This window comes from Papio anubis, chromosome 1 (assembly GCF_008728515.1).
Source record: "Papio anubis isolate 15944 chromosome 1, Panubis1.0, whole genome shotgun sequence".
In the NCBI taxonomy this organism is placed as follows: Eukaryota; Metazoa; Chordata; class Mammalia; order Primates; family Cercopithecidae; genus Papio; species Papio anubis.
In genome coordinates this window covers 160,765,398-160,783,067 of record NC_044976.1, presented here as the reverse complement: position 1 = coordinate 160,783,067, position 17,670 = coordinate 160,765,398, and the positions used below count along the sequence as shown (strand labels likewise).

The window sequence follows — 17,670 nt, the reverse complement described above, 5'->3', positions numbered from 1 at the left end:
TGCAGGTAGAATGCGACCAGAAGGAGCAACACATTTAAAAAGCGGCTCCAGAAAGGCAAGGTGGCACTCAGGAGCTGCCAGGGGGGATCTACACGTCCTTCCCAGCCCAGCCATTCCTGAGGCCAGCATCCACCTGTTCCAGATGACGTGGGACCAGCTTGGTGGAGGAGGGTGAGATGGCTGAGAGCACCTTACAGGGCTAGGGCCAGGGCTGGCAGCAGGCAGGGCTGAAAGGGCAGGCATCTCCATTTAGAGGAGAGGGCTTTGGCACCAGTCAGGCCTATGTTCACGTTTGCTCTGCATGGACCACACTGGGAAAGGTCACTAAACCCATGTGAGCTTGTTCCTCTGTGGTAATATAGGGAAGCTCACAACACCTATGCATACAGTTGCAGTGAAGACTGAAAGAACCCAGCCGCTCAAAGGGTTAAGGTAAGTACAGTGCCTGGCACCTAATGAACGACCAGGAAGTATTCGCTGTCATTCCCATCATGATGCTGTTGTCATTGGGTTCATGTCTGGGAGTGCTGGGGCCTGGACATCATAATCTTTGAGCAGGGCGCAATCCCACCCTTGGGCACTGGCAGCCAGGCATTGCATCCTCCACAGCCCACAGCCCAGGCCCACACACCCTTCTCCTCGGGGTCTGAGTCTGAGTCCACCAGGCTCTCTTCACTGCCCGAGTCCTCGTCTTCATCCTCTCGCCCTTCTTCCTCCTCACAGCCACTCTCGTCTCGCTCTTCCTCCTCCTGGGCACCAGGCACCATTGGGGTGGGCCTGGCCTCAGAGAGGGGAGCCCAGAAGCAGAGGTGCGTCCCGACACAATGCCTCAGGTGTGTCAGGAGGGTGGGGATTGGGGCAGGCCACAGCTGAGCCCCCCAGCCCACCCCCCACTCCTGGAAGAGCGCCGCCTCCCCCAGCGTCCCCGCAGAACCCCTCTGGGAGGGCCTCCCCACCTGCATCATCCATTTGGGATGAGGTGGGGGCCTAGGGGATGGAGATCACCATGGTAACCAGTCAGAGATATAAGGAAATACAAGGATCAACTGGATGCAGACTCAACCGCCTCCCTCACTCTATACAAGGATGCGATGGGGCCCCCCAACCCCAGCAGGGACACGGGGCACGCATGTGGTGAGGTGGGACAGGCCGTGCTCCTCACCTCCTCGGCCTCGTTCTCATCCGTCTCCTCACTGTTCTCCTGTTGGAGTTTTGCCCTCTTTTTGAAGGCTTCCTTCTCGGGGCTGCTTAGGGAGGGCAGGGAGGCTGGATTAGGAAGGCCGCCCCTGCCTTGAGCACACAGGCAGGGTGGCGGCAGCGGCAGGACAGGAGGCCTCTCACCAGAGGGCGGGGAAAACGCTGGCTCCTACTCTGCAGAGAGCCCCGCTGCTCTTCCCTAGGGCCACCCACAGCTGACCTTGGCTCAGCTCAGTCCTTCCTCTCCTTGGGGGAAAGCATATGGCGGGAGAACGTGGGGGAGGGAGGTTGCCCAAAAGGCTGAGCAAATCTACGCCACGAATTCCCAAGCAATACTGAGGCAGCCCCTGGGGCTGGGGACGTGGAGGTTCCCTCCTAAACAGCTGGTGGGCAGTAGTCCTCCTGGGGGACGGGCAGGGTCCACTGGGGCGATCTGAGGGCTCTCGTGGGCGGGGACGACACTCCACTCACCTCTTCCTGCGCTGCCTGACCTCCTTCTTCTTTAGCCGCTCCAGGTCCTGCTTGGCCCTACGGATCACCTCCGAGGCATCCTCCATGGAGCTGGCTGGGCTGCCCCCGAAGGCCGGGGCGGCTGGAGACGCACCCAGGGCGTAGGGGCTCCTAGCCGAGGCCCGTGAGAGGCTGCGGCGCAGGGACTCGTTCATGGCTTCACTCTCCAGGAGCTTTGTCCTGCGGGGGAAGAGCGAGTGGGCGGGGCCGAGTGAGCTGCCACCCACTTGGCGTCACCTGGCCGAGGTCCCCTTCCCGTGCACACCTGCCGGGGCGGGGCTCACTCACTCACCGCAGCTCTTCAATCTCCCGGATGTAGTTCTGGATCAGTGCGCCAATGGCCTCATTGCCATCGCCTGGAATGGGAAGGTGGGAAGGAGGGTGCGATGAAGAGGATAAATAGGCCGGCGCGGTGGCTCAGGCCTATAATCCCAACACTTTGGGAGGCCAAGGCGGGCGGATCACCTGAGGCCAGGAGTTTGAGACCAGCCTGACCAACATGGAGAAACCCCGTCTCTACTAAAAATACAAAATTAGCCGAGCATGGTGGTACATGCTGCTAAGCCCAGCTACTCGAGACGTTGAGGCAGGAGAATCACTTGAACCCGGGAGGTGGACATTGCGGTGAGCCAAGATCACACCATTGCACTCCAGCCTGGGCAACAAGAGCAACACTCCGTCTCAGAGAAAAAAAAAAAAAAAAAAAGATAAATAGCAGCGAGGGTCTTCACCGCTGATACTACTGCTCTTATATCTGTTCCTCGAATAGGGTAGCTCATATGGGCCTTTTCCAAAAAGAAATCTATAGAAAAAAATACTTTGCACAGAGGTATACAAGCACTGTTGACCTAAATCCCCATCACTAGAAGGCTATTGTAATAAATTTATTCATCATTGCTACATATGGGACACCATGGCAGAAGATTAAGAGAAGTAGGTTTTTTAAAATTTTTATTTTTTGGTTAGAGCCAAGGTCTTGCTCTGTCGCCCAGGCTAGAGTCACAGCTGATTGCAGCCTCAACCTCCTGGGCTCAGTCAATCCTTCCATCTCAGCCTCCCCAGTAACGAACTACAGGCACGTGCCACCACATCTGGCTAATTTTTGTATTTTTTTGTAGAGACTAGGTGTCCCTATGTTGCCCAGGCTGGTCTCAAACTCCTGGGCTCAAGAGATTTTCCTGCCTTGGCCTCCCAAAGTGCTGGGATTACAGGCGTGAACCAGAAGTAGGTTTAATATGGAAAGATTTATAAAACATAATGCTAAATGAAAAAGGGAAGTCTTAGAGCAATATATATAATCTCATACATAGAAAAAGTAATCTATATCATACACACATTTAAGAATGTATATGAATACACATTCATACTTGAAACAAATACTGACAAAGGCGTGGGAAAATACACACCAAGCTGCTCACAGAGGTTCCTTCTGAGAAGTAGAGAGGGCTTGGGGTGGAGGGTTCAGGGACAGGTGATTTTAATCTTTTGCTTCATATAGTGATGTATTGTTTGCATGTTGAACAAGAAGGATGTGTTCATGTATTGCTTGTGCCATACAAAAATGTTTTAAAATCAAGTGAAAAAAAATGCATAAATGAGTTGAACTGTGAATTGACTGGCTGGCTTAGTCTACCTGATACTCTGGGGTGGGTGTGGAGAGATGGGTTCCTAGCCTGTTGGTGCTCTGACATGACCTGGCACGGCCCAACTCACCAGCCTTGGCTAGCAGCAGGTTGGCCTCCTGGCTCATGAGCTGGGTGACGCGGTTATTGATGGCGTCGATGGCCTCCTGCATGGCTTTCACCCGCAGCCGCAGGGCCGCATTCTCCTTCTGTAGCATGGCATTCTCCCGGAACAGGTCGCTATAGCCCTCAGCGCCATCCTCTCCTATCACTCGCTTGCCCTGGGAGCAGGGGCAAAGGGGAGCAGTCAGGCGGCACAGCTCACAGGTGGGGGAAGGGGTTGATGGTGCCCCTCCCTCTGCCAGTGCCCTGGCCTTCCCCTGTATATGGCAGCATCACCAGTCTTCCCTGCCCCAGGTTTCCTAAAACACAGCTGCTGGTCCCCAACGCGCAAAAACCTTACACAGTTCTCCTTGACAATAAAAAGTCCAAATTTTGTAACCAGCCACTCAAGGCCTCTCACAATCTTACTTGACCTAACTTTCCACAGTGTATTTTCATATCTCCATAAACTCTAGTCCAAGGGTCAAAACCCTCTCTGCCAGGCAGTTGGCATAAATGAGTCAGGCTGGTTGTAAGACAATAGGGAGTGGTAGAGACTGGAGCTAAGAAAGTCCCAGACTTAGTCTAAAAGGGGCAGTCCCTATGCCTCTCCAGTCAACTTAGTACCATAAGTTGTTAGATCTTTAAAATTTATAGCAAAACTGAAACTCCCTGACTTTCAGAAAGGTTGACAACTAAGCTATATTCTTTTAAAACAAGTGCAAGCCAAACCAAAACTCATCTATGTGCCAGATTCAGGCCATGGGCTACCAATTGGTGACTTCTGTCTCAGTCACATAGAATTAGACATTTCCCCCAAAGGACCCATTTTTTCCCACTCTGTTCCTTTGTGCATGGCTTGTTCTTTACCTAGAATGGCTGCCCCATCTCATTTTGCTGTTACCTCATTCATTCTTCAAAATCCATATAAAAGACCCCTTTTTCCATGGGTCCTCTCTGACCATCCAAGCAAGTAAGGCCAACTCTCTCCTCTGCCCCTCTGCAGCACACTGGATACTCCTGTGGGCCCCTCTATCAGTGATTCTGTGCCAGTCTAGCAGTCTTATCTGTTCCAACACAACACATTCGGCAGACATGAAAACACCCTGGAGAGTGTCTGCCCTGTGCATAAGATCTATGCAACAAAAGCCGGGGAGCCCTTCTTTCTTGGACTTAGTATTCTAAAATCTTGAGGGCTCAGACTGTGCTTGATTCACCTGGGTGAGTCCCTAACAGTGAGCATCATGCCTGGCACACAACTGATGCTCAACAGTCATGTCCAAAGTGGATGGTGGGTGATAGGGAGGTGGGAGGGATGCTGAGGAAGTTAGGATGAGGCTGCAGGGCAGAGGGTGCATATGGAGCACCAGCTCCAAGCAGGGGTGCTGGGCAATGCCCAGAAGCATGCTCACCGCCTTATACTCCATCAGCTCCATCTGCAGCCGAGCAATCTCAGCCCGCAGTGCGCTGATTTGCTGGCTGGTCTTGTCCTGGTTCACTACCACCTTGTTCTTGATGTTGCGGGCTCGATTGGCATATTTGAGGGTGTTGAGGGTCTCCATGAAGTCTCGGTCTGAGGGGCTCACACAGGCGATCATGATGGTCTGGCTGGGGGTGCAGAAAGGCTGGTGTGAGGATGAGGGACACGGCCAGCCCCCAGAAGCACTGCCTCAGGGCAGAGGTCCTGCTCCCATCCCTTCCCCCCACTACCTTAATGCCCAAAGCATGTGGGCACTCAGGACAGAACCTGGGATGTGGGGATCTGGACCATCTAGCCAGGAGTTTTCACTGCAACAGCAGATAACCATAGTAAAGGCGGCTACCAAGGCTGGGGAGGTGGTGATGCATAATTGCCAGAGTCCTTTGCTTGGTGATGAGGATGAGTCACAGCCCTGAATTTTCTAGCATTTCTCATCTATCATCTTGCCTGGGTCATATGACTTCCCCGAGAATGTCTCTCCCTGTTTTACTGATAAGGAAACTGAGTCTGACCATAGCTGCCTAAAGGTCATAAAGCACCTCAAGGTTCCTACCTCCTAAACCTGCAGCCTAGGATGGGAAGGCCTTCTCCTCCTGGGGCAGGCTTGTGCCATACCCACACGGCACTATTTTCCAGGAACCTCCCTGCCTCCCCTGTCCCTTCCCTGGGTGTTGGTCACCAGATACCTGTTGCCCCCCAGCGAATCCTGGAGGAGCCGAGTGAGCTTGGAGTCCCTGTAGGGGACGTGCACCACCTTCTTGCTCTGGTCCCCTAAGGCGCTGATCACATTGCCCAAGGCCAGCTGTGGGAGACAGACCCTGGCACTCAAGAGTCACTCAGGGAGAGAAGGGTAGGGAGGGACAAGAAAATCCCCAAACCATCTGTACCTGCCTCTCTGGCCCCAGCAGCCCTTTTGCTCCCTGGGTGGGTTTATAGGCAGATGGATAAACTGGTGAAACGGGGAAGTTGGGGGCAGGGCTGAGGCCTGAGAGTGAAGGGCTAACTGGCAAGATGTCCAAGGAGGACTCAGCAGGCGTGGGACTGCAGGGCCTTGGAGGGGTCTGAGACTGAGCTGTGTGGGTGCTGGGGCTGATGACCCGCCAGGTGCCTACCAGGCCACAATTGATGGAGATGCCCTCCTTGGCCCGCTCGCCAGTAGCCCCTGTCCGCTTCAGCCGCTCTGAGCCGGCCAGGTCCACAAAGTGAAACTTAGCGGTGAGTGTCTCATACTCATTCGAGGGAGGTGTACCATCAGGAAGCCCAGTCACCGCCTCATTCACCTGCAACAGAAGTCAGCTCTGACTCACCCAGCCCTCGCCTACCTCACTGGCTCCCCTGCTCACAGTACTGCCGTCCAGGAGAGGCAGGGCGGACGGCCAAATACCTTGCCCTTCGCACATGCAGAGCATCTGACAACGTGTAGAGTACTTGCTCAAGCCTGATTTCCATTTAATCCTCACAACACCATGATTGAGAGATCATTAACCGATTTTACAAATCGGGCAACTGAGGCTCAAGAAAAATATAAAAGTCAACAAATGGCAGAGGCCAGCCTCAATCTGGTTTGCTGTCTCTGAATCTGTGGCCCCTCATCTTGCCCTTCCTGGGATACCCTGTAGCAAGCTGGCTCCTGGGCCCCCTGCAGGCTCCTCACCAGGTCGGGCTGGGTGCACATGCGCATCTGGCACAGGTGGATGGTAAAGATGGCATGGGAGCGTGAGCTCTGCACGTTCATCTGGGTGCTGGCTGTGGTGCGGGACAAGGCCCCCTGCTTCAGGCACTGGATCAGCTGGAAACAGAAGCAGAAGTGAGGGCTTGGGATTACTGTGGTGCCAGCCCCTGCCCTTTCAGGATGCCCTGGGCCTGCTCCAGACCTCCAGCAGATGCTCACCTCCTCCTGGGAGTGGATGAGGCGAGAAGTGACGCCGGTGGTGTAGATGCCACCGTTTGCATCCTCATGGATCTTGATGTTGGACCTGCGGTGGCGGGCGTCAGGGTCACGGGTGCTGTCAAACAGGTCAAGGATCTCCTCATTGTAGAGCTGTGCAGGAAGGAAACAGCTGAATTCATAGGGCATGCAGTGGGGCCCTAGGTGGCTGCCACATGCCTATAAACCATCTCTGTTTTACAGATGTGGAAACTGAGGCTGTGGGTCCCCTCTGGATTCTGAATCCCATAGCCTTTCTGCAGGACACGGGCAGGAGGCAGCTGGGCCCTGGGCAGAACTAGCTGGAGGCTGCACACTGTTCCTCATCCTCAAGGAACCAGCAGCCAGCAGCTTGGTCATAGCAGGGGCTAAGGACCAAAAGAGGACAAAGGCATACGGGTCCCAGATGTAGGAGATGAGGAAGATGTGGCCACAATTTGAGCAGATCCTGTTGTATTCCTGGTCTGGGAAAGAGTAGATGGGGATGTGATTCCAGATGAGGGAGGGCAGAGACAGAGCTCAGTGGAGACCAGAGGAGCCATGCCCTGGCCCTGACTGTCTCTGATGTGGCAACAAGCTCTCAAAGGGGAGGAACACACCTGTGTGCCTTGCCCTATGCTTGCCAGCAGGTGGGCATGGAGAGCACGCCACTGTGGCCCAGTGTCCTGGAGAGGGCCTGGTGAGACCATCGTGGGGAGGGGGCCTGGCCAGGAGCAGTCACCCCATTTCAGGTGTTCTCAGCCAAGGAGATTCCTGTGTTTGGAACTGCTGGCAGGGAATGTGTCATCTGCTGAAGATCTGGGATGTTCAGCAGGCAGGGAGCTAGGGCTGAGGAGTGGAATAAGGGATGGGGGCAGCTAGGGCAGCAGCCAAGAAAATGCTGTGGGACTAAGGGGGAGACTGCAGCCCTCTGACATCTGGGGCTCTGACAGCCCTAAAAGGACAAAAATACTCCACATGAATGGGGAAGAGGAGATAGAAAGGATGGCGCAGATGGGGGCCTACGTCTGTCTGTATGTGTTGGGGTAGACACACTCTATCATTCGACATCTTGTGGTTCACCCTATGGAACTGATTTTCTAGGAACCTGCTCTTCTGGGCTTCTCCATGGCAACAGGACAGGGAAGGGAGGAAAACAAAGAGATGTGAGAGAGAAGCTTATTGAGATACACAAGCAGCAAGACACAGACATGGACATGAACACAGACACACATACACAGACACCCACAAACAGACACAGAGATACACAGATGCAGACACAGAGACACACAGACACACACAGACAGACACAGAGAGACACACACACACAGATACACACACACACAGAGACATACAGACACACACACAGACACCCACACACAGAGACATACAGACCACCTTACGGACCTGGGGGACCGCCTGGACGCGGACGGGACGCTGCCTGAGACCTGGGACCTGCCGCACGGACCTGGGACCACCGCACGGACCTGGGGACCGCACCCTGGGGACACCGGACCTGCGGGACCACGCTGGACACGCGGATGGGCTGCCTGGGACCTGCCTGGACCGCCTGGACACCCGCGGACCTGGGGACCTGGACATGCCTGAGGACATGGGTTACCTGGACCTGGGGACCGCACGGACACCTGGGACAATACACGGATGCCACACACGGACACCGGACCGCAGGGACCGCACCTGGACCGCACAGGGGACGTGCCACCGGATCACCACGGACCGCACTGACCGGGGACACCGCCTGGACCACCCGCACGGACCTGGGACTGCATGGACAATACCCACTGTTCCCTGTTTCCCCTGGTTTCAGGGCTCCTGGTTTCCTAGAACCACCACCTGAACCACACAGAACAATACCACCTGAATCTACCTGAACACACCACCTGAACCCTGAGAACCACCTGAACCACCACCTGAGAGACATACACACCTGGATCACCACTGGACCACACTGACCTGAGGACACTTTTCCTGGACACACACACATGAACCACCACCCTGAACCCAGCCTGCCTACATGAGACACACACCCTGAACCACCTACCTGGACACAGGAGACCACCACACACACCTGAGACCTGGACCTGGAGGGCCTGGGACCCTGGATCTTACTGAGACCTGCACACACGGACCTGGGGACATGCCACCTGCACCTGGACCTGGGACCTTGCCCTGGGGACACCACCTGAGACCTGGGACCACCACCTGGGCAGCCCACACATGGACAGAGACCTGAACCTGGGGACACCCTGGACCACCACACGGAATGAGGACACACACACCCCTGAACCTTATACCCTGGACCTGAGGACCACCACACAGTTACCTGAGACCTGAGACACCCCACCACACACATGGGACAAGGACCCTGAACCTGGGGACACACCTGTGGACAAGGACCACCCTAGGATGGGGACCCCTGGACCACCACCCTGGACCTGGAACCTGGACACAAAGAGACCTGCCCTGGACCACACACACCTGGACCTGGTGGGAACCACACACCTGAGGACCACCCACCTGGACCTGGGACACCACCTGGACCTGGAGGACATGCAATGCCACAGTTCCACCACACATGGATTCACACGTCACCCACCACCTGGACCACCCTGGGACCACCTACCTGGTCGCAGGACACACACACAGGACACTGCCTGGGGCCTGAATGGCCGCCCTTAGAGACACATGAACCTGCACACAGGCGCACACATACAGATGCACATGCACAGAGACACATAGACACACATACACAGACACATACACAGATGCGCACACACACACATAGACAAACATACACAAAGATGTGCACACAGACACATAGACACACACACACACAGAGACACACAAGACACAGAGACACATACAGATGTCACACACACATACAGACAGATGTCACACACACAGATACGAACACACAGTCACACACACATAGGCAGTCCATTTATCAGAAGCAAAAGTCCAGAGTGGCAAAGAAAACCTCCGAATTCTAAAATGCAGGATACCCTAGAGGACAAGCCACCACCTGTGTGCCCAGGAGGGAGCAGCTGTGTTGTGGTAGGCAGGGGCTGGTGTTGGGGAAGGCCTGGAGAGGGCCAAGGCCACATGCGTCCCTCAGAAGGTGACCTGGACAATCAGAGCAGCAGGGTTTATGGGATAAGCGCCCTTACTGAGTGGGGGCTCAGCACAGGCCCAATGGTCAAGAGCACAGAGACTCCCTGCTCCCCACTGAAAGTCCCTCCCTGGCTGCCACAGTCTGAGCCTGACATTCTCCCAGAGACAGGAAAGGCCAGGTGCACAGAAAGACCTTTCCTGGCGGACCTTTCTGCCCTGGGGTAAGAGAAAACTCAGCGGGCCAGGAAACATCTGAGCCACAAAGGGGCAGGACAGGCTGCCCTGAGGCAGAGGGGGAACCCAGAGAAGGCCAGAAGGAAGCGAGAGAGCCAGGGTTCTCACAAAACCCTAAGGAAACAGGTATCACCCCATTTTGCAGATGAGGCTCAGTGTGGTAAATGACTAGCCCAAGGTCACAAGGCTAATCAGTGTCAGAGCTAGAACCTGTCAGGGTGTGAAGGGATCATACAGGTCATCGACTCAAGCTCCATCTGATGCAGGAACCCGTTTTGAGTGTCCCACTGAGTAGTCCTCCAGCCCATGCTTGGATTCTTTCAGTAGCAGGAACTTATCACCCGGAGATGCCCCATGGTTCCCTGGGCTCATTCCACTGCACTGGAGGAAGGCCCGCCTTCCATGGCCCTGTCATCCACCAAGCCTCCCACCTGCCCGCCCTATGGGGCCACAGTACCTCCAGAAACTGGGCGCTGACTTTGAACTCAGGTCCAGCCATGCCCTGCTCCTGTGCCCGACGCTTGCGCTCCGCAATGCCCCCAAAGAGGTGTGCGATGGCCCTCGGAATGATGCCCTGCTCCTCCTCCGACGTTGCCATGTCAAAGCCAGTGCCCATGGTGTACGTCTTCCCAGCCCCTGTCTGCATTGGCAAAGATAGGAGGGTGTAACCCCGCACCCTTTGGGGACACCAGCAAGCCCTGTACCTGGGCCAAATCCCCTTAGCTCATCTACCTCCCAGCCTGGTTCCCCTGCTGCTTTCTTGGTCCTGAAGCCACACTCTGGGGAAATCACTGACTGACAGCCCTCCCTCTGCTAACCAGCGGTGCAGCGGCCTCCTTAGACAATAGACAAAACCTGAGGCTGTGTCTCAGCTGCTCTGAAGGTGGAGCTTTCTCTCCATTGGATGCAGGGAGACCGAGGCTGGAGTGGCCATAGGTAGGCGTGAAGACGGCTTACCTGCCCATAGGCCAGCACCGTGGCATTATAGCCCTCGAAGCAGCCCTCGATGAGCTTGCTCACACAGGTGGAATAGATCTGTTCTTGCCAGGTGTCCAGGTCGAAGACAAAGTCATAGGTGAAGGCCTTGTCCTTCCCCAGCAGGACCTGGGGCTCTCCGGGGGTAACAGAGGTACAGATGTGACAGCCCTCAATCTTCTCCTTTGACAGCTGGGGCCGGATCCTGCCCAGGATGGAGAGAGCCCTGGGTCAGGCCCAGCCAGAAGGGGGCTGCCACAGGCCCCTCCCTCACACTGCCTGCCAAACTGCCACTTCCCCTATGAGCCAGAGGAAAAGGAAGGAAGCTTAGGTGCCCCTAGAGGAAATGGGCAACTTTTGTAATACGATAGTAATAACAATATCAACATCATCAAAACAGCAGTTGTTAACATTTATTGAGCATTCAGTATATATCAGATCTGTGTTCAAAGTACTTTCCATAAATTAATTCACGTACTCTTCACTATAAACTTGTGAGGTACCTATTATTTGCCTAATTTTACAGATGAGAAAACTGAAGCTGAGAGAGTTTAAATGACCCTGCCCAAGGGTGTACAACAGAAAGTGATGGCGCCATGTCCAGGTCTGTGTGACATAAAAGCACGTACTCCTGATTGGACCGGAAGCCCTAGAAATTAGCATCTCGTCAGGGGAGAGAAGGCAGCTTGTCCACTGCTGGGGAGGCAAAGCACAGGGCCAGGGTGGGGAAGAGAAGGAACTGGATGCTCCCACAGCTCTGGGCCACATTCCCAGAGCCAGGACTAAGTTCTAGAGGAGGCCAGAGCCTCTGCCAATGCCTATCGGGGCTGCAAGCAGGAGGCCAGGAGCTCCCCTCCCTGACGCCAGACCAGCAGCACCCTTCCCAGATGCCAGAGCCTGGTAGACATTCTCAGGCCTGAGCTCTGCTTCCTTTCCAGGAGTGGAGGGGCCAGACCTGCAGAGCTGGGGCTGACCAGGTCAAGTCCCAGGTTCCCTTGTGAAGGGCAGGGACCTCTAAAAAGGATACCAGGCTAGCCTGGGGTGTGCTCCCAACCCAGATTCTGGCAGGCTTCCCTGTAAAGAGGAAGAAAAGTAGCATCAGGACTGAGTGAGGAGGCAGCCATTGACACAACTGTCTCCATCCAGCCACCCCTTCCTCTCTCTCCCAAGCAGCCATCACCACGACAAGGTTCCCATGGCAACCAAGCAGGAGTCAGCAAGCATGCGTGCACAGGGATTGGCAGAAAGCACCACCCCCACCCCAACTCCCTAAAGTAAAAGGGGCTGGGGGTTAGGCTCTCATGCCCATGGGCTCACACAAGCCAGTCCATCAGCAGGCACTCACAATGAGCTACTTGTCAGGCCTCCTCTCCCTAAGCCAACACTCACCAAGAGAAGAAACAATGCCAGGGGCCAAGCCAGCACCCATCCTGGGCCCAGAGGCGCCTAGCCACAGAGTCTAGGGCCTGCAAGTCGCCATCCTGTCTGTCCCCAGCTACCCCAGCCCCCAAGGCCCACTCAGAGCTGTAGGCTGGGGAAGGTGCTCACGTGAGCCTGTTGCCTGCACTTCCACAGCAAGGGAGTTAAAGGGGACTGGGGAGGTGGGGAAAGCCCAGCAGGGAGGCATCGGGGGTAAGCAACACCAGGCCCGGTTCGTACCCACAGATGGGAGTCTGGGCCTTCTTCAGAAGTGTTTCCAAGGTGTGAACAGGTCCTCATAGGTCAATGGCTCTCCTCTAAAAGGGATGGAAGCCCAAAGGAGGTCACCACATTTATCTAGCTGTCTCACCCAAATTGGAATGGGAGCCCAGCTTCTTCATCTCCCAATTGAATTGGCTTTTCTGCCTGGGAAGAGAATGGCTGATTCTTGCTCATCTGTCTGGACCTCCAGACCGGAAACTCCAGTCTCCAGTAAGAGCTCAGGGTCAGCAAGGCTCCCACCTCTACTTCTACCTCTACTGCTAATAATGGCAGTGGACATACACTGAGCACTCACTCTATGCCAGGCAGCATCTAAACACTGCCATAGATTAACTCTTGGTCCTCACAACACTAGGAGGTGAGGATTATGACCCTCATGTACGGATGAGGAAGCTGAGATGGCACACAGCCAGAGTCACAGGTCACAGACAGGAGCAGATCAAGGGCTTGAACCTATGCAGTCTGCATGCACTGCCCTTTCAGTGTCTTATGCTACACTGTCTCTAAGGATCAGGGTTCAGAGTGCCAGCGGGAAAGAACATCTCACATGTGCAGGGAGAGAGAGCAGGAGCAACCTTAGAAGGAGGAGCATGGCATTGTACACAGGTACTAAACAGGAATCTGGCTCTCAGACCTGGCTCTGCCTGTGGGCTTGTGGGGCCCAAGATGAAGCACTTCCTCTCAGGGCACCCAGGTATTCCTAGGTAAACCAAGGGCCTGGCCTGGGCAGCCTCTGAGGACCCTCCAGCTCTGCTGGCTAGCACCAGCTCCTGAAGACAGCTTCCCTACCACGTGGCTGCCTGAAGTGGGATTTCTGGATTCAGTTCAAATACCATTTAATTACTGTAGGCAGATGGCAATGCTGGCGATTGGAGAAAATCGAATCATCATCCCTGGAGACAGTGGAGCAGGGGAGGGGGAGCAACAGCCCTGCTTGTCAGAGCCCTTCAATGGAGGGGCAGCTTCTGCTTCAGCAATCAGCCCCCTGACCCCCTGGGGAGGCTGCCTGCCAGGATCAAGAGAGTGGGCGGAACAGTCTGGTGGGGAGGATATAGAGGAGGAGACCCAGGGTTTTAGGGTCCAGGAGTTGCGGGGTCAGTTGGGCATTCACCCTGGGACCCTTTTTTGACCCAACACATCCTGAGGTGAGGGTCTTTGTGGTCAGAAAGAGATATCCGCCCAATGCTGGTCAGCTCTTAGCACCAGACTACTTTGCCAGGGTGCAGGTGAGCATGCCTGAGCAGTGTCACCCAGAGAAACTGACACTGGCTGGGAGACAGGGGGCATGGACCCTGGTTGAGTCACCAATTCCCAAAGCAACTTACCTGGACGAGGGAGAGAGTGTTGGACTGAATGAATGAATAAATGGAAATGGAAGCAAAGGAAAGCTAAGATATCAGGGATGCTCTCCATGTGCTAGCGCTGGGTCAGGCACCTCCACAGGTTACCTCGTTTAACTGATGCTATGACCTGAGGATTTAAGTCCCCATTCTCCAGCAAGGAAGGTTGAGACTTGAAGTGGTTAAGCCACACACACAGTAAATACAGTGAAGTTGGGCATCAACTCCTGATGTGGCTGACTGAATGCCCTTCCACTCCTCAAGCTGCTTTCTGTCAGAAAACTCTATGTATGTATGTATGTATGCATGTATGTATGTATGTATGGTTTTGAGACAGGGTCTCACTTTGTTGCTCCAGGGTGGAATCCAGTGGCGCAGTCATGGTTCACTGCAGCCTCAGCCTCCTGGGCTCAGGTGACCCTCCCACCTCAGCCTCCCAAGTAGCTGGGACTACAGGCATGCACCACCATGCCCATCTAATTTTTCTATTTTTTATAGAGATGTTTTGCCATGTTGCCCAGGGCTGTCTCGAACTCCTGAGCTCAAGCGATTCTCCCACCTCGGCCTCCCAAAGTGGGATTATAGGTGTGCGCTACCAGGCCCAGCTGAAAACTCTTAATCCTAAAATTGCTAAATAAACTTCATCCCACACCACCTCCATCAGAGCCAGGGGGCTCTCTAGAAGAAGTCCCGCATGTCTGCTCACATATGTGCAGGGCTGAGCATCAGGCTTGCCCTGCCTTTGAGTGCTCATAGTTTGGCGGTGGCAGACACTGTCTCAGTCATCCTGGGTTCACTCTTCACCACACCCTGCCTAGTGGCAAATTCAAACTGATGCCCCACAAATAGGAGACAAGAGGGCTGGGAAACAAGAGACCAGGGTCCTTGCCAAGCCTCTGCCCTGACTCTCTTGTGGTTTATGAGCCACTGCTTCCTTCTAGGTTATCTAGAAGGTCTGTTCCTGCTTTCAACTTTCTAAGAACTCCATTGCCCAGCCCTCCAGCAGCCTCTTCTCCCGACCCCACCCTTGGTGAGGTCACTTCTGTGGGCTGCCCTCAAAGCGACAGTGGCCCACTTGGCCCCAGATAAGCAGAAGGAACAAGTAGCGTGGCAAGGATGGGTACCACCTAACAGTCCTTTTCCTCCCTGGGGACATGGGAGGGGGGTCAAGGTTCTCTAAGGTCTTCCTTTTTCAAACGTTTTCGCAGAGACAGGGTCTCACTATGTTGCCCTGGCTTGTCTCAAACTCTTGCGCTTAGGTGATCCTGCTGCCTTGGCCTCACAAAGTGCTGAGATTACAGGCATGAGCCACTGCATGTGGCCTTTAGGGTCTTCCAAGTAAAATACAGGCCCTAGAGGCTGTGGACCAGAGCCAGGACTAGGGTGAGGCATTCACCCTCAGTACAGAATTTAAGGAGGCAAGGAAGAACCTCAGTAATCAAGATAAATTACAACTTAGTGCAGTATTTTAAAAATCAAATTAGCAAACTGTGGCCCACGGGCCAGCTGCCTGTTTCTGTCAGTAAAAGTTTGCTGCCCAAACATCTAGTGTCATTTCTGTCCAGGGTACCTGGAGGGCATCTCACTCCAGGCCCCACTCCTCCAGTCTTCCTTCCATCCCTTCTCAAGGTTCTGCCAGGAGGGAGGGCCGGCTGGACAGCCCCACTCAGAAAGGCCCCCGGAATCTCCCAGAACAGAGCCGGGCCTATTTGCCACTTGGCAATCCAGAGGCTGAGCGGCGGGTAGAGCGGGCGCCAGAGCGAGGAGAAAGGGCCCGGAGCTTTTCAGAGGCAGGATCTGGCACAGGCAGCAAAGTTGCTGAGCTTCCTCTGTTCACAATTGAGCAGGAGCGGGTGTGATGTGGGAAGCTGTCCCCCACCCGGGGAGAAACGCGCACGCGGAGGCCAGGGACGTGCGGGCGGCTGGAGAGCCCCCTCCTCCCAGGCTGACCCCCAGCCCCTGCCCCTGACCCGCTGGGTGCCTGCGGTGGAAGCGGGACAAAGGCTGCGAGCCCGGAGCGCAGAGCTGCAGGAAGAGCTGAGCTCAGCGGATCCTCAGCTCTTAGAGGAGCCAGGAGGACGGGGCGGAAGGGGAGGACAGAGGAGACAGGGAGGAGGCAGCTCAGGGGTATGCTGAGAGACTGCCAAGGAGAGAAAACTGCAAAGGGTACCGACTGGGCACATCCGGGCACGTGCCAGGAGCCCCGCACAGTATCCCGCGGCTTAGGAGGGGGAGGATGGCGCTAGCTGGGCCTCATCCCCAACCTCGTCCTTAATGACATCACACAAAGCCCACCAATCAGCCCTCCCAGGAGCTCTGCCCAGTGACCTTGGGCTCCTAGGGGTTGGCTCAGCTTCTTAGGTGAAGTCAGTCCCACCCAATCAGCTGGCTAGGGTGCCTCCCTTGACTCCTAACTAAGCTACCCCCAAATCTTTACACTGAGGTCCCCATTGGTGCAGTCCCAGGTTCTTTCCACTTGAAGGGTCTGTCTTCTCACTGATGAGAGGTCACAGGCTGTGGTATTAAAACAGCTAACTAGAATCCAAGAATTTCTTACAACTATGGTGCATGATCTGTGATTCCTGATGTCTTTTCCTTGCTAGTAATGGTAACACCATCACACTTGGCTTACTAAACTTCCTCAATTAGTTACCACCAACACATTTATAGAGCCAAGACTGCCTCTCACAGACACTATCTAAGGTGCTTTGCACATGTTAGGTCATTACATTATATCATTTAGTTCTAAGGTGAGTATTTTTGCCCTTAATTTACAAATGAGGGCTCAGAGAAACTGATAACTCGGCTCAAGGTCACATAGCTAATATGTAAAAAGGTTTTCACCTTTATTAGCCATCAGCCCTGAAGATTCAATCCAGGGGAAATCTGGGGAGAACTGGCATGCTCACAGCTGCCCACTTGTGTGTAATTTGCACTTCAGGGACTTTTAGGCTGGCAGACACCCTTTTCCCTACCTCAAAGGCTTTGAGAAGAACCAGAGAGCTGGACTAGAATCACCTTTCCAGATGGCCAAAATGTTAGTCCCTTCAGAAAAAGCCCCAGGGGGCTAAAAGCATACCCGCTCTTTTCTCCTATAAGACCCCTGATGCCTTTCTGGAATCTTGAAAAGGAGCTCCTAGAAGCTGGTAAGACAGCCCAGGGAGGGACTGCAAAGTCAGCAAGCCTAAGGGGAAAAGCAATGTTTGCCCTGATTCCATGACCTCTGCTTGTGCCCAGCCTCCGACTGGCATGCCTGGCTCCAGCCTGGGCAGCAGGGCAGAGCAGAGCCAAGCTTTTGCATCCTCTGTGGTGGATATGTGAGTGTATGGAGGGGACACAGAGAGAAGCCTGGTGATGGCTAGTCTGCCTGGCACACAGGGGTCACTTAGCTATGTGGTGACTTACCAGGCACCAGCTCTTCCTCGTTAGTGACAGGGAAAGATCAAAAGGGAACTCAGCAGTAGCAGGAGG

At 54.6% G+C, this 17,670-nt stretch overlaps 1 protein-coding gene across 10 annotated transcripts in view; it reads right to left on the bottom strand.

Annotated features, from left to right (window-relative positions):
• KIF21B (kinesin family member 21B) overlaps positions 1-17,670 on the bottom strand; it is a 75,151-nt gene that overhangs the window by 49,553 nt on the left and 7,928 nt on the right. For 5 of the 10 annotated variants that reach the window (XM_021928794.2, XM_021928795.2, XM_021928813.2 and 2 more), the window contains exons 2-13: positions 11,141-11,363; positions 10,641-10,823; positions 6,803-6,952; positions 6,566-6,700; positions 6,024-6,191; positions 5,598-5,713; positions 4,844-5,039; positions 3,421-3,610; positions 2,000-2,063; positions 1,669-1,887; positions 1,163-1,247; positions 632-749 (exon numbers count right to left, since the gene is read on the bottom strand). In XM_021928794.2, coding sequence (XP_021784486.2) covers positions 632-749; positions 1,163-1,247; positions 1,669-1,887; positions 2,000-2,063; positions 3,421-3,610; positions 4,844-5,039; positions 5,598-5,713; positions 6,024-6,191; positions 6,566-6,700; positions 6,803-6,952; positions 10,641-10,823; positions 11,141-11,363 — 1,847 coding nt within the window. Of the gene's footprint in view, positions 1-631; positions 750-1,162; positions 1,248-1,668; positions 1,888-1,999; positions 2,064-3,420; positions 3,611-4,843; positions 5,040-5,597; positions 5,714-6,023; positions 6,192-6,565; positions 6,701-6,802; positions 6,953-10,640; positions 10,824-11,140; positions 11,364-17,670 lie in introns of those variants that run through there. The other 5 variants (XM_021928815.2, XM_021928819.2, XM_031657288.1 and 2 more) reach the window with 2 other exon arrangements.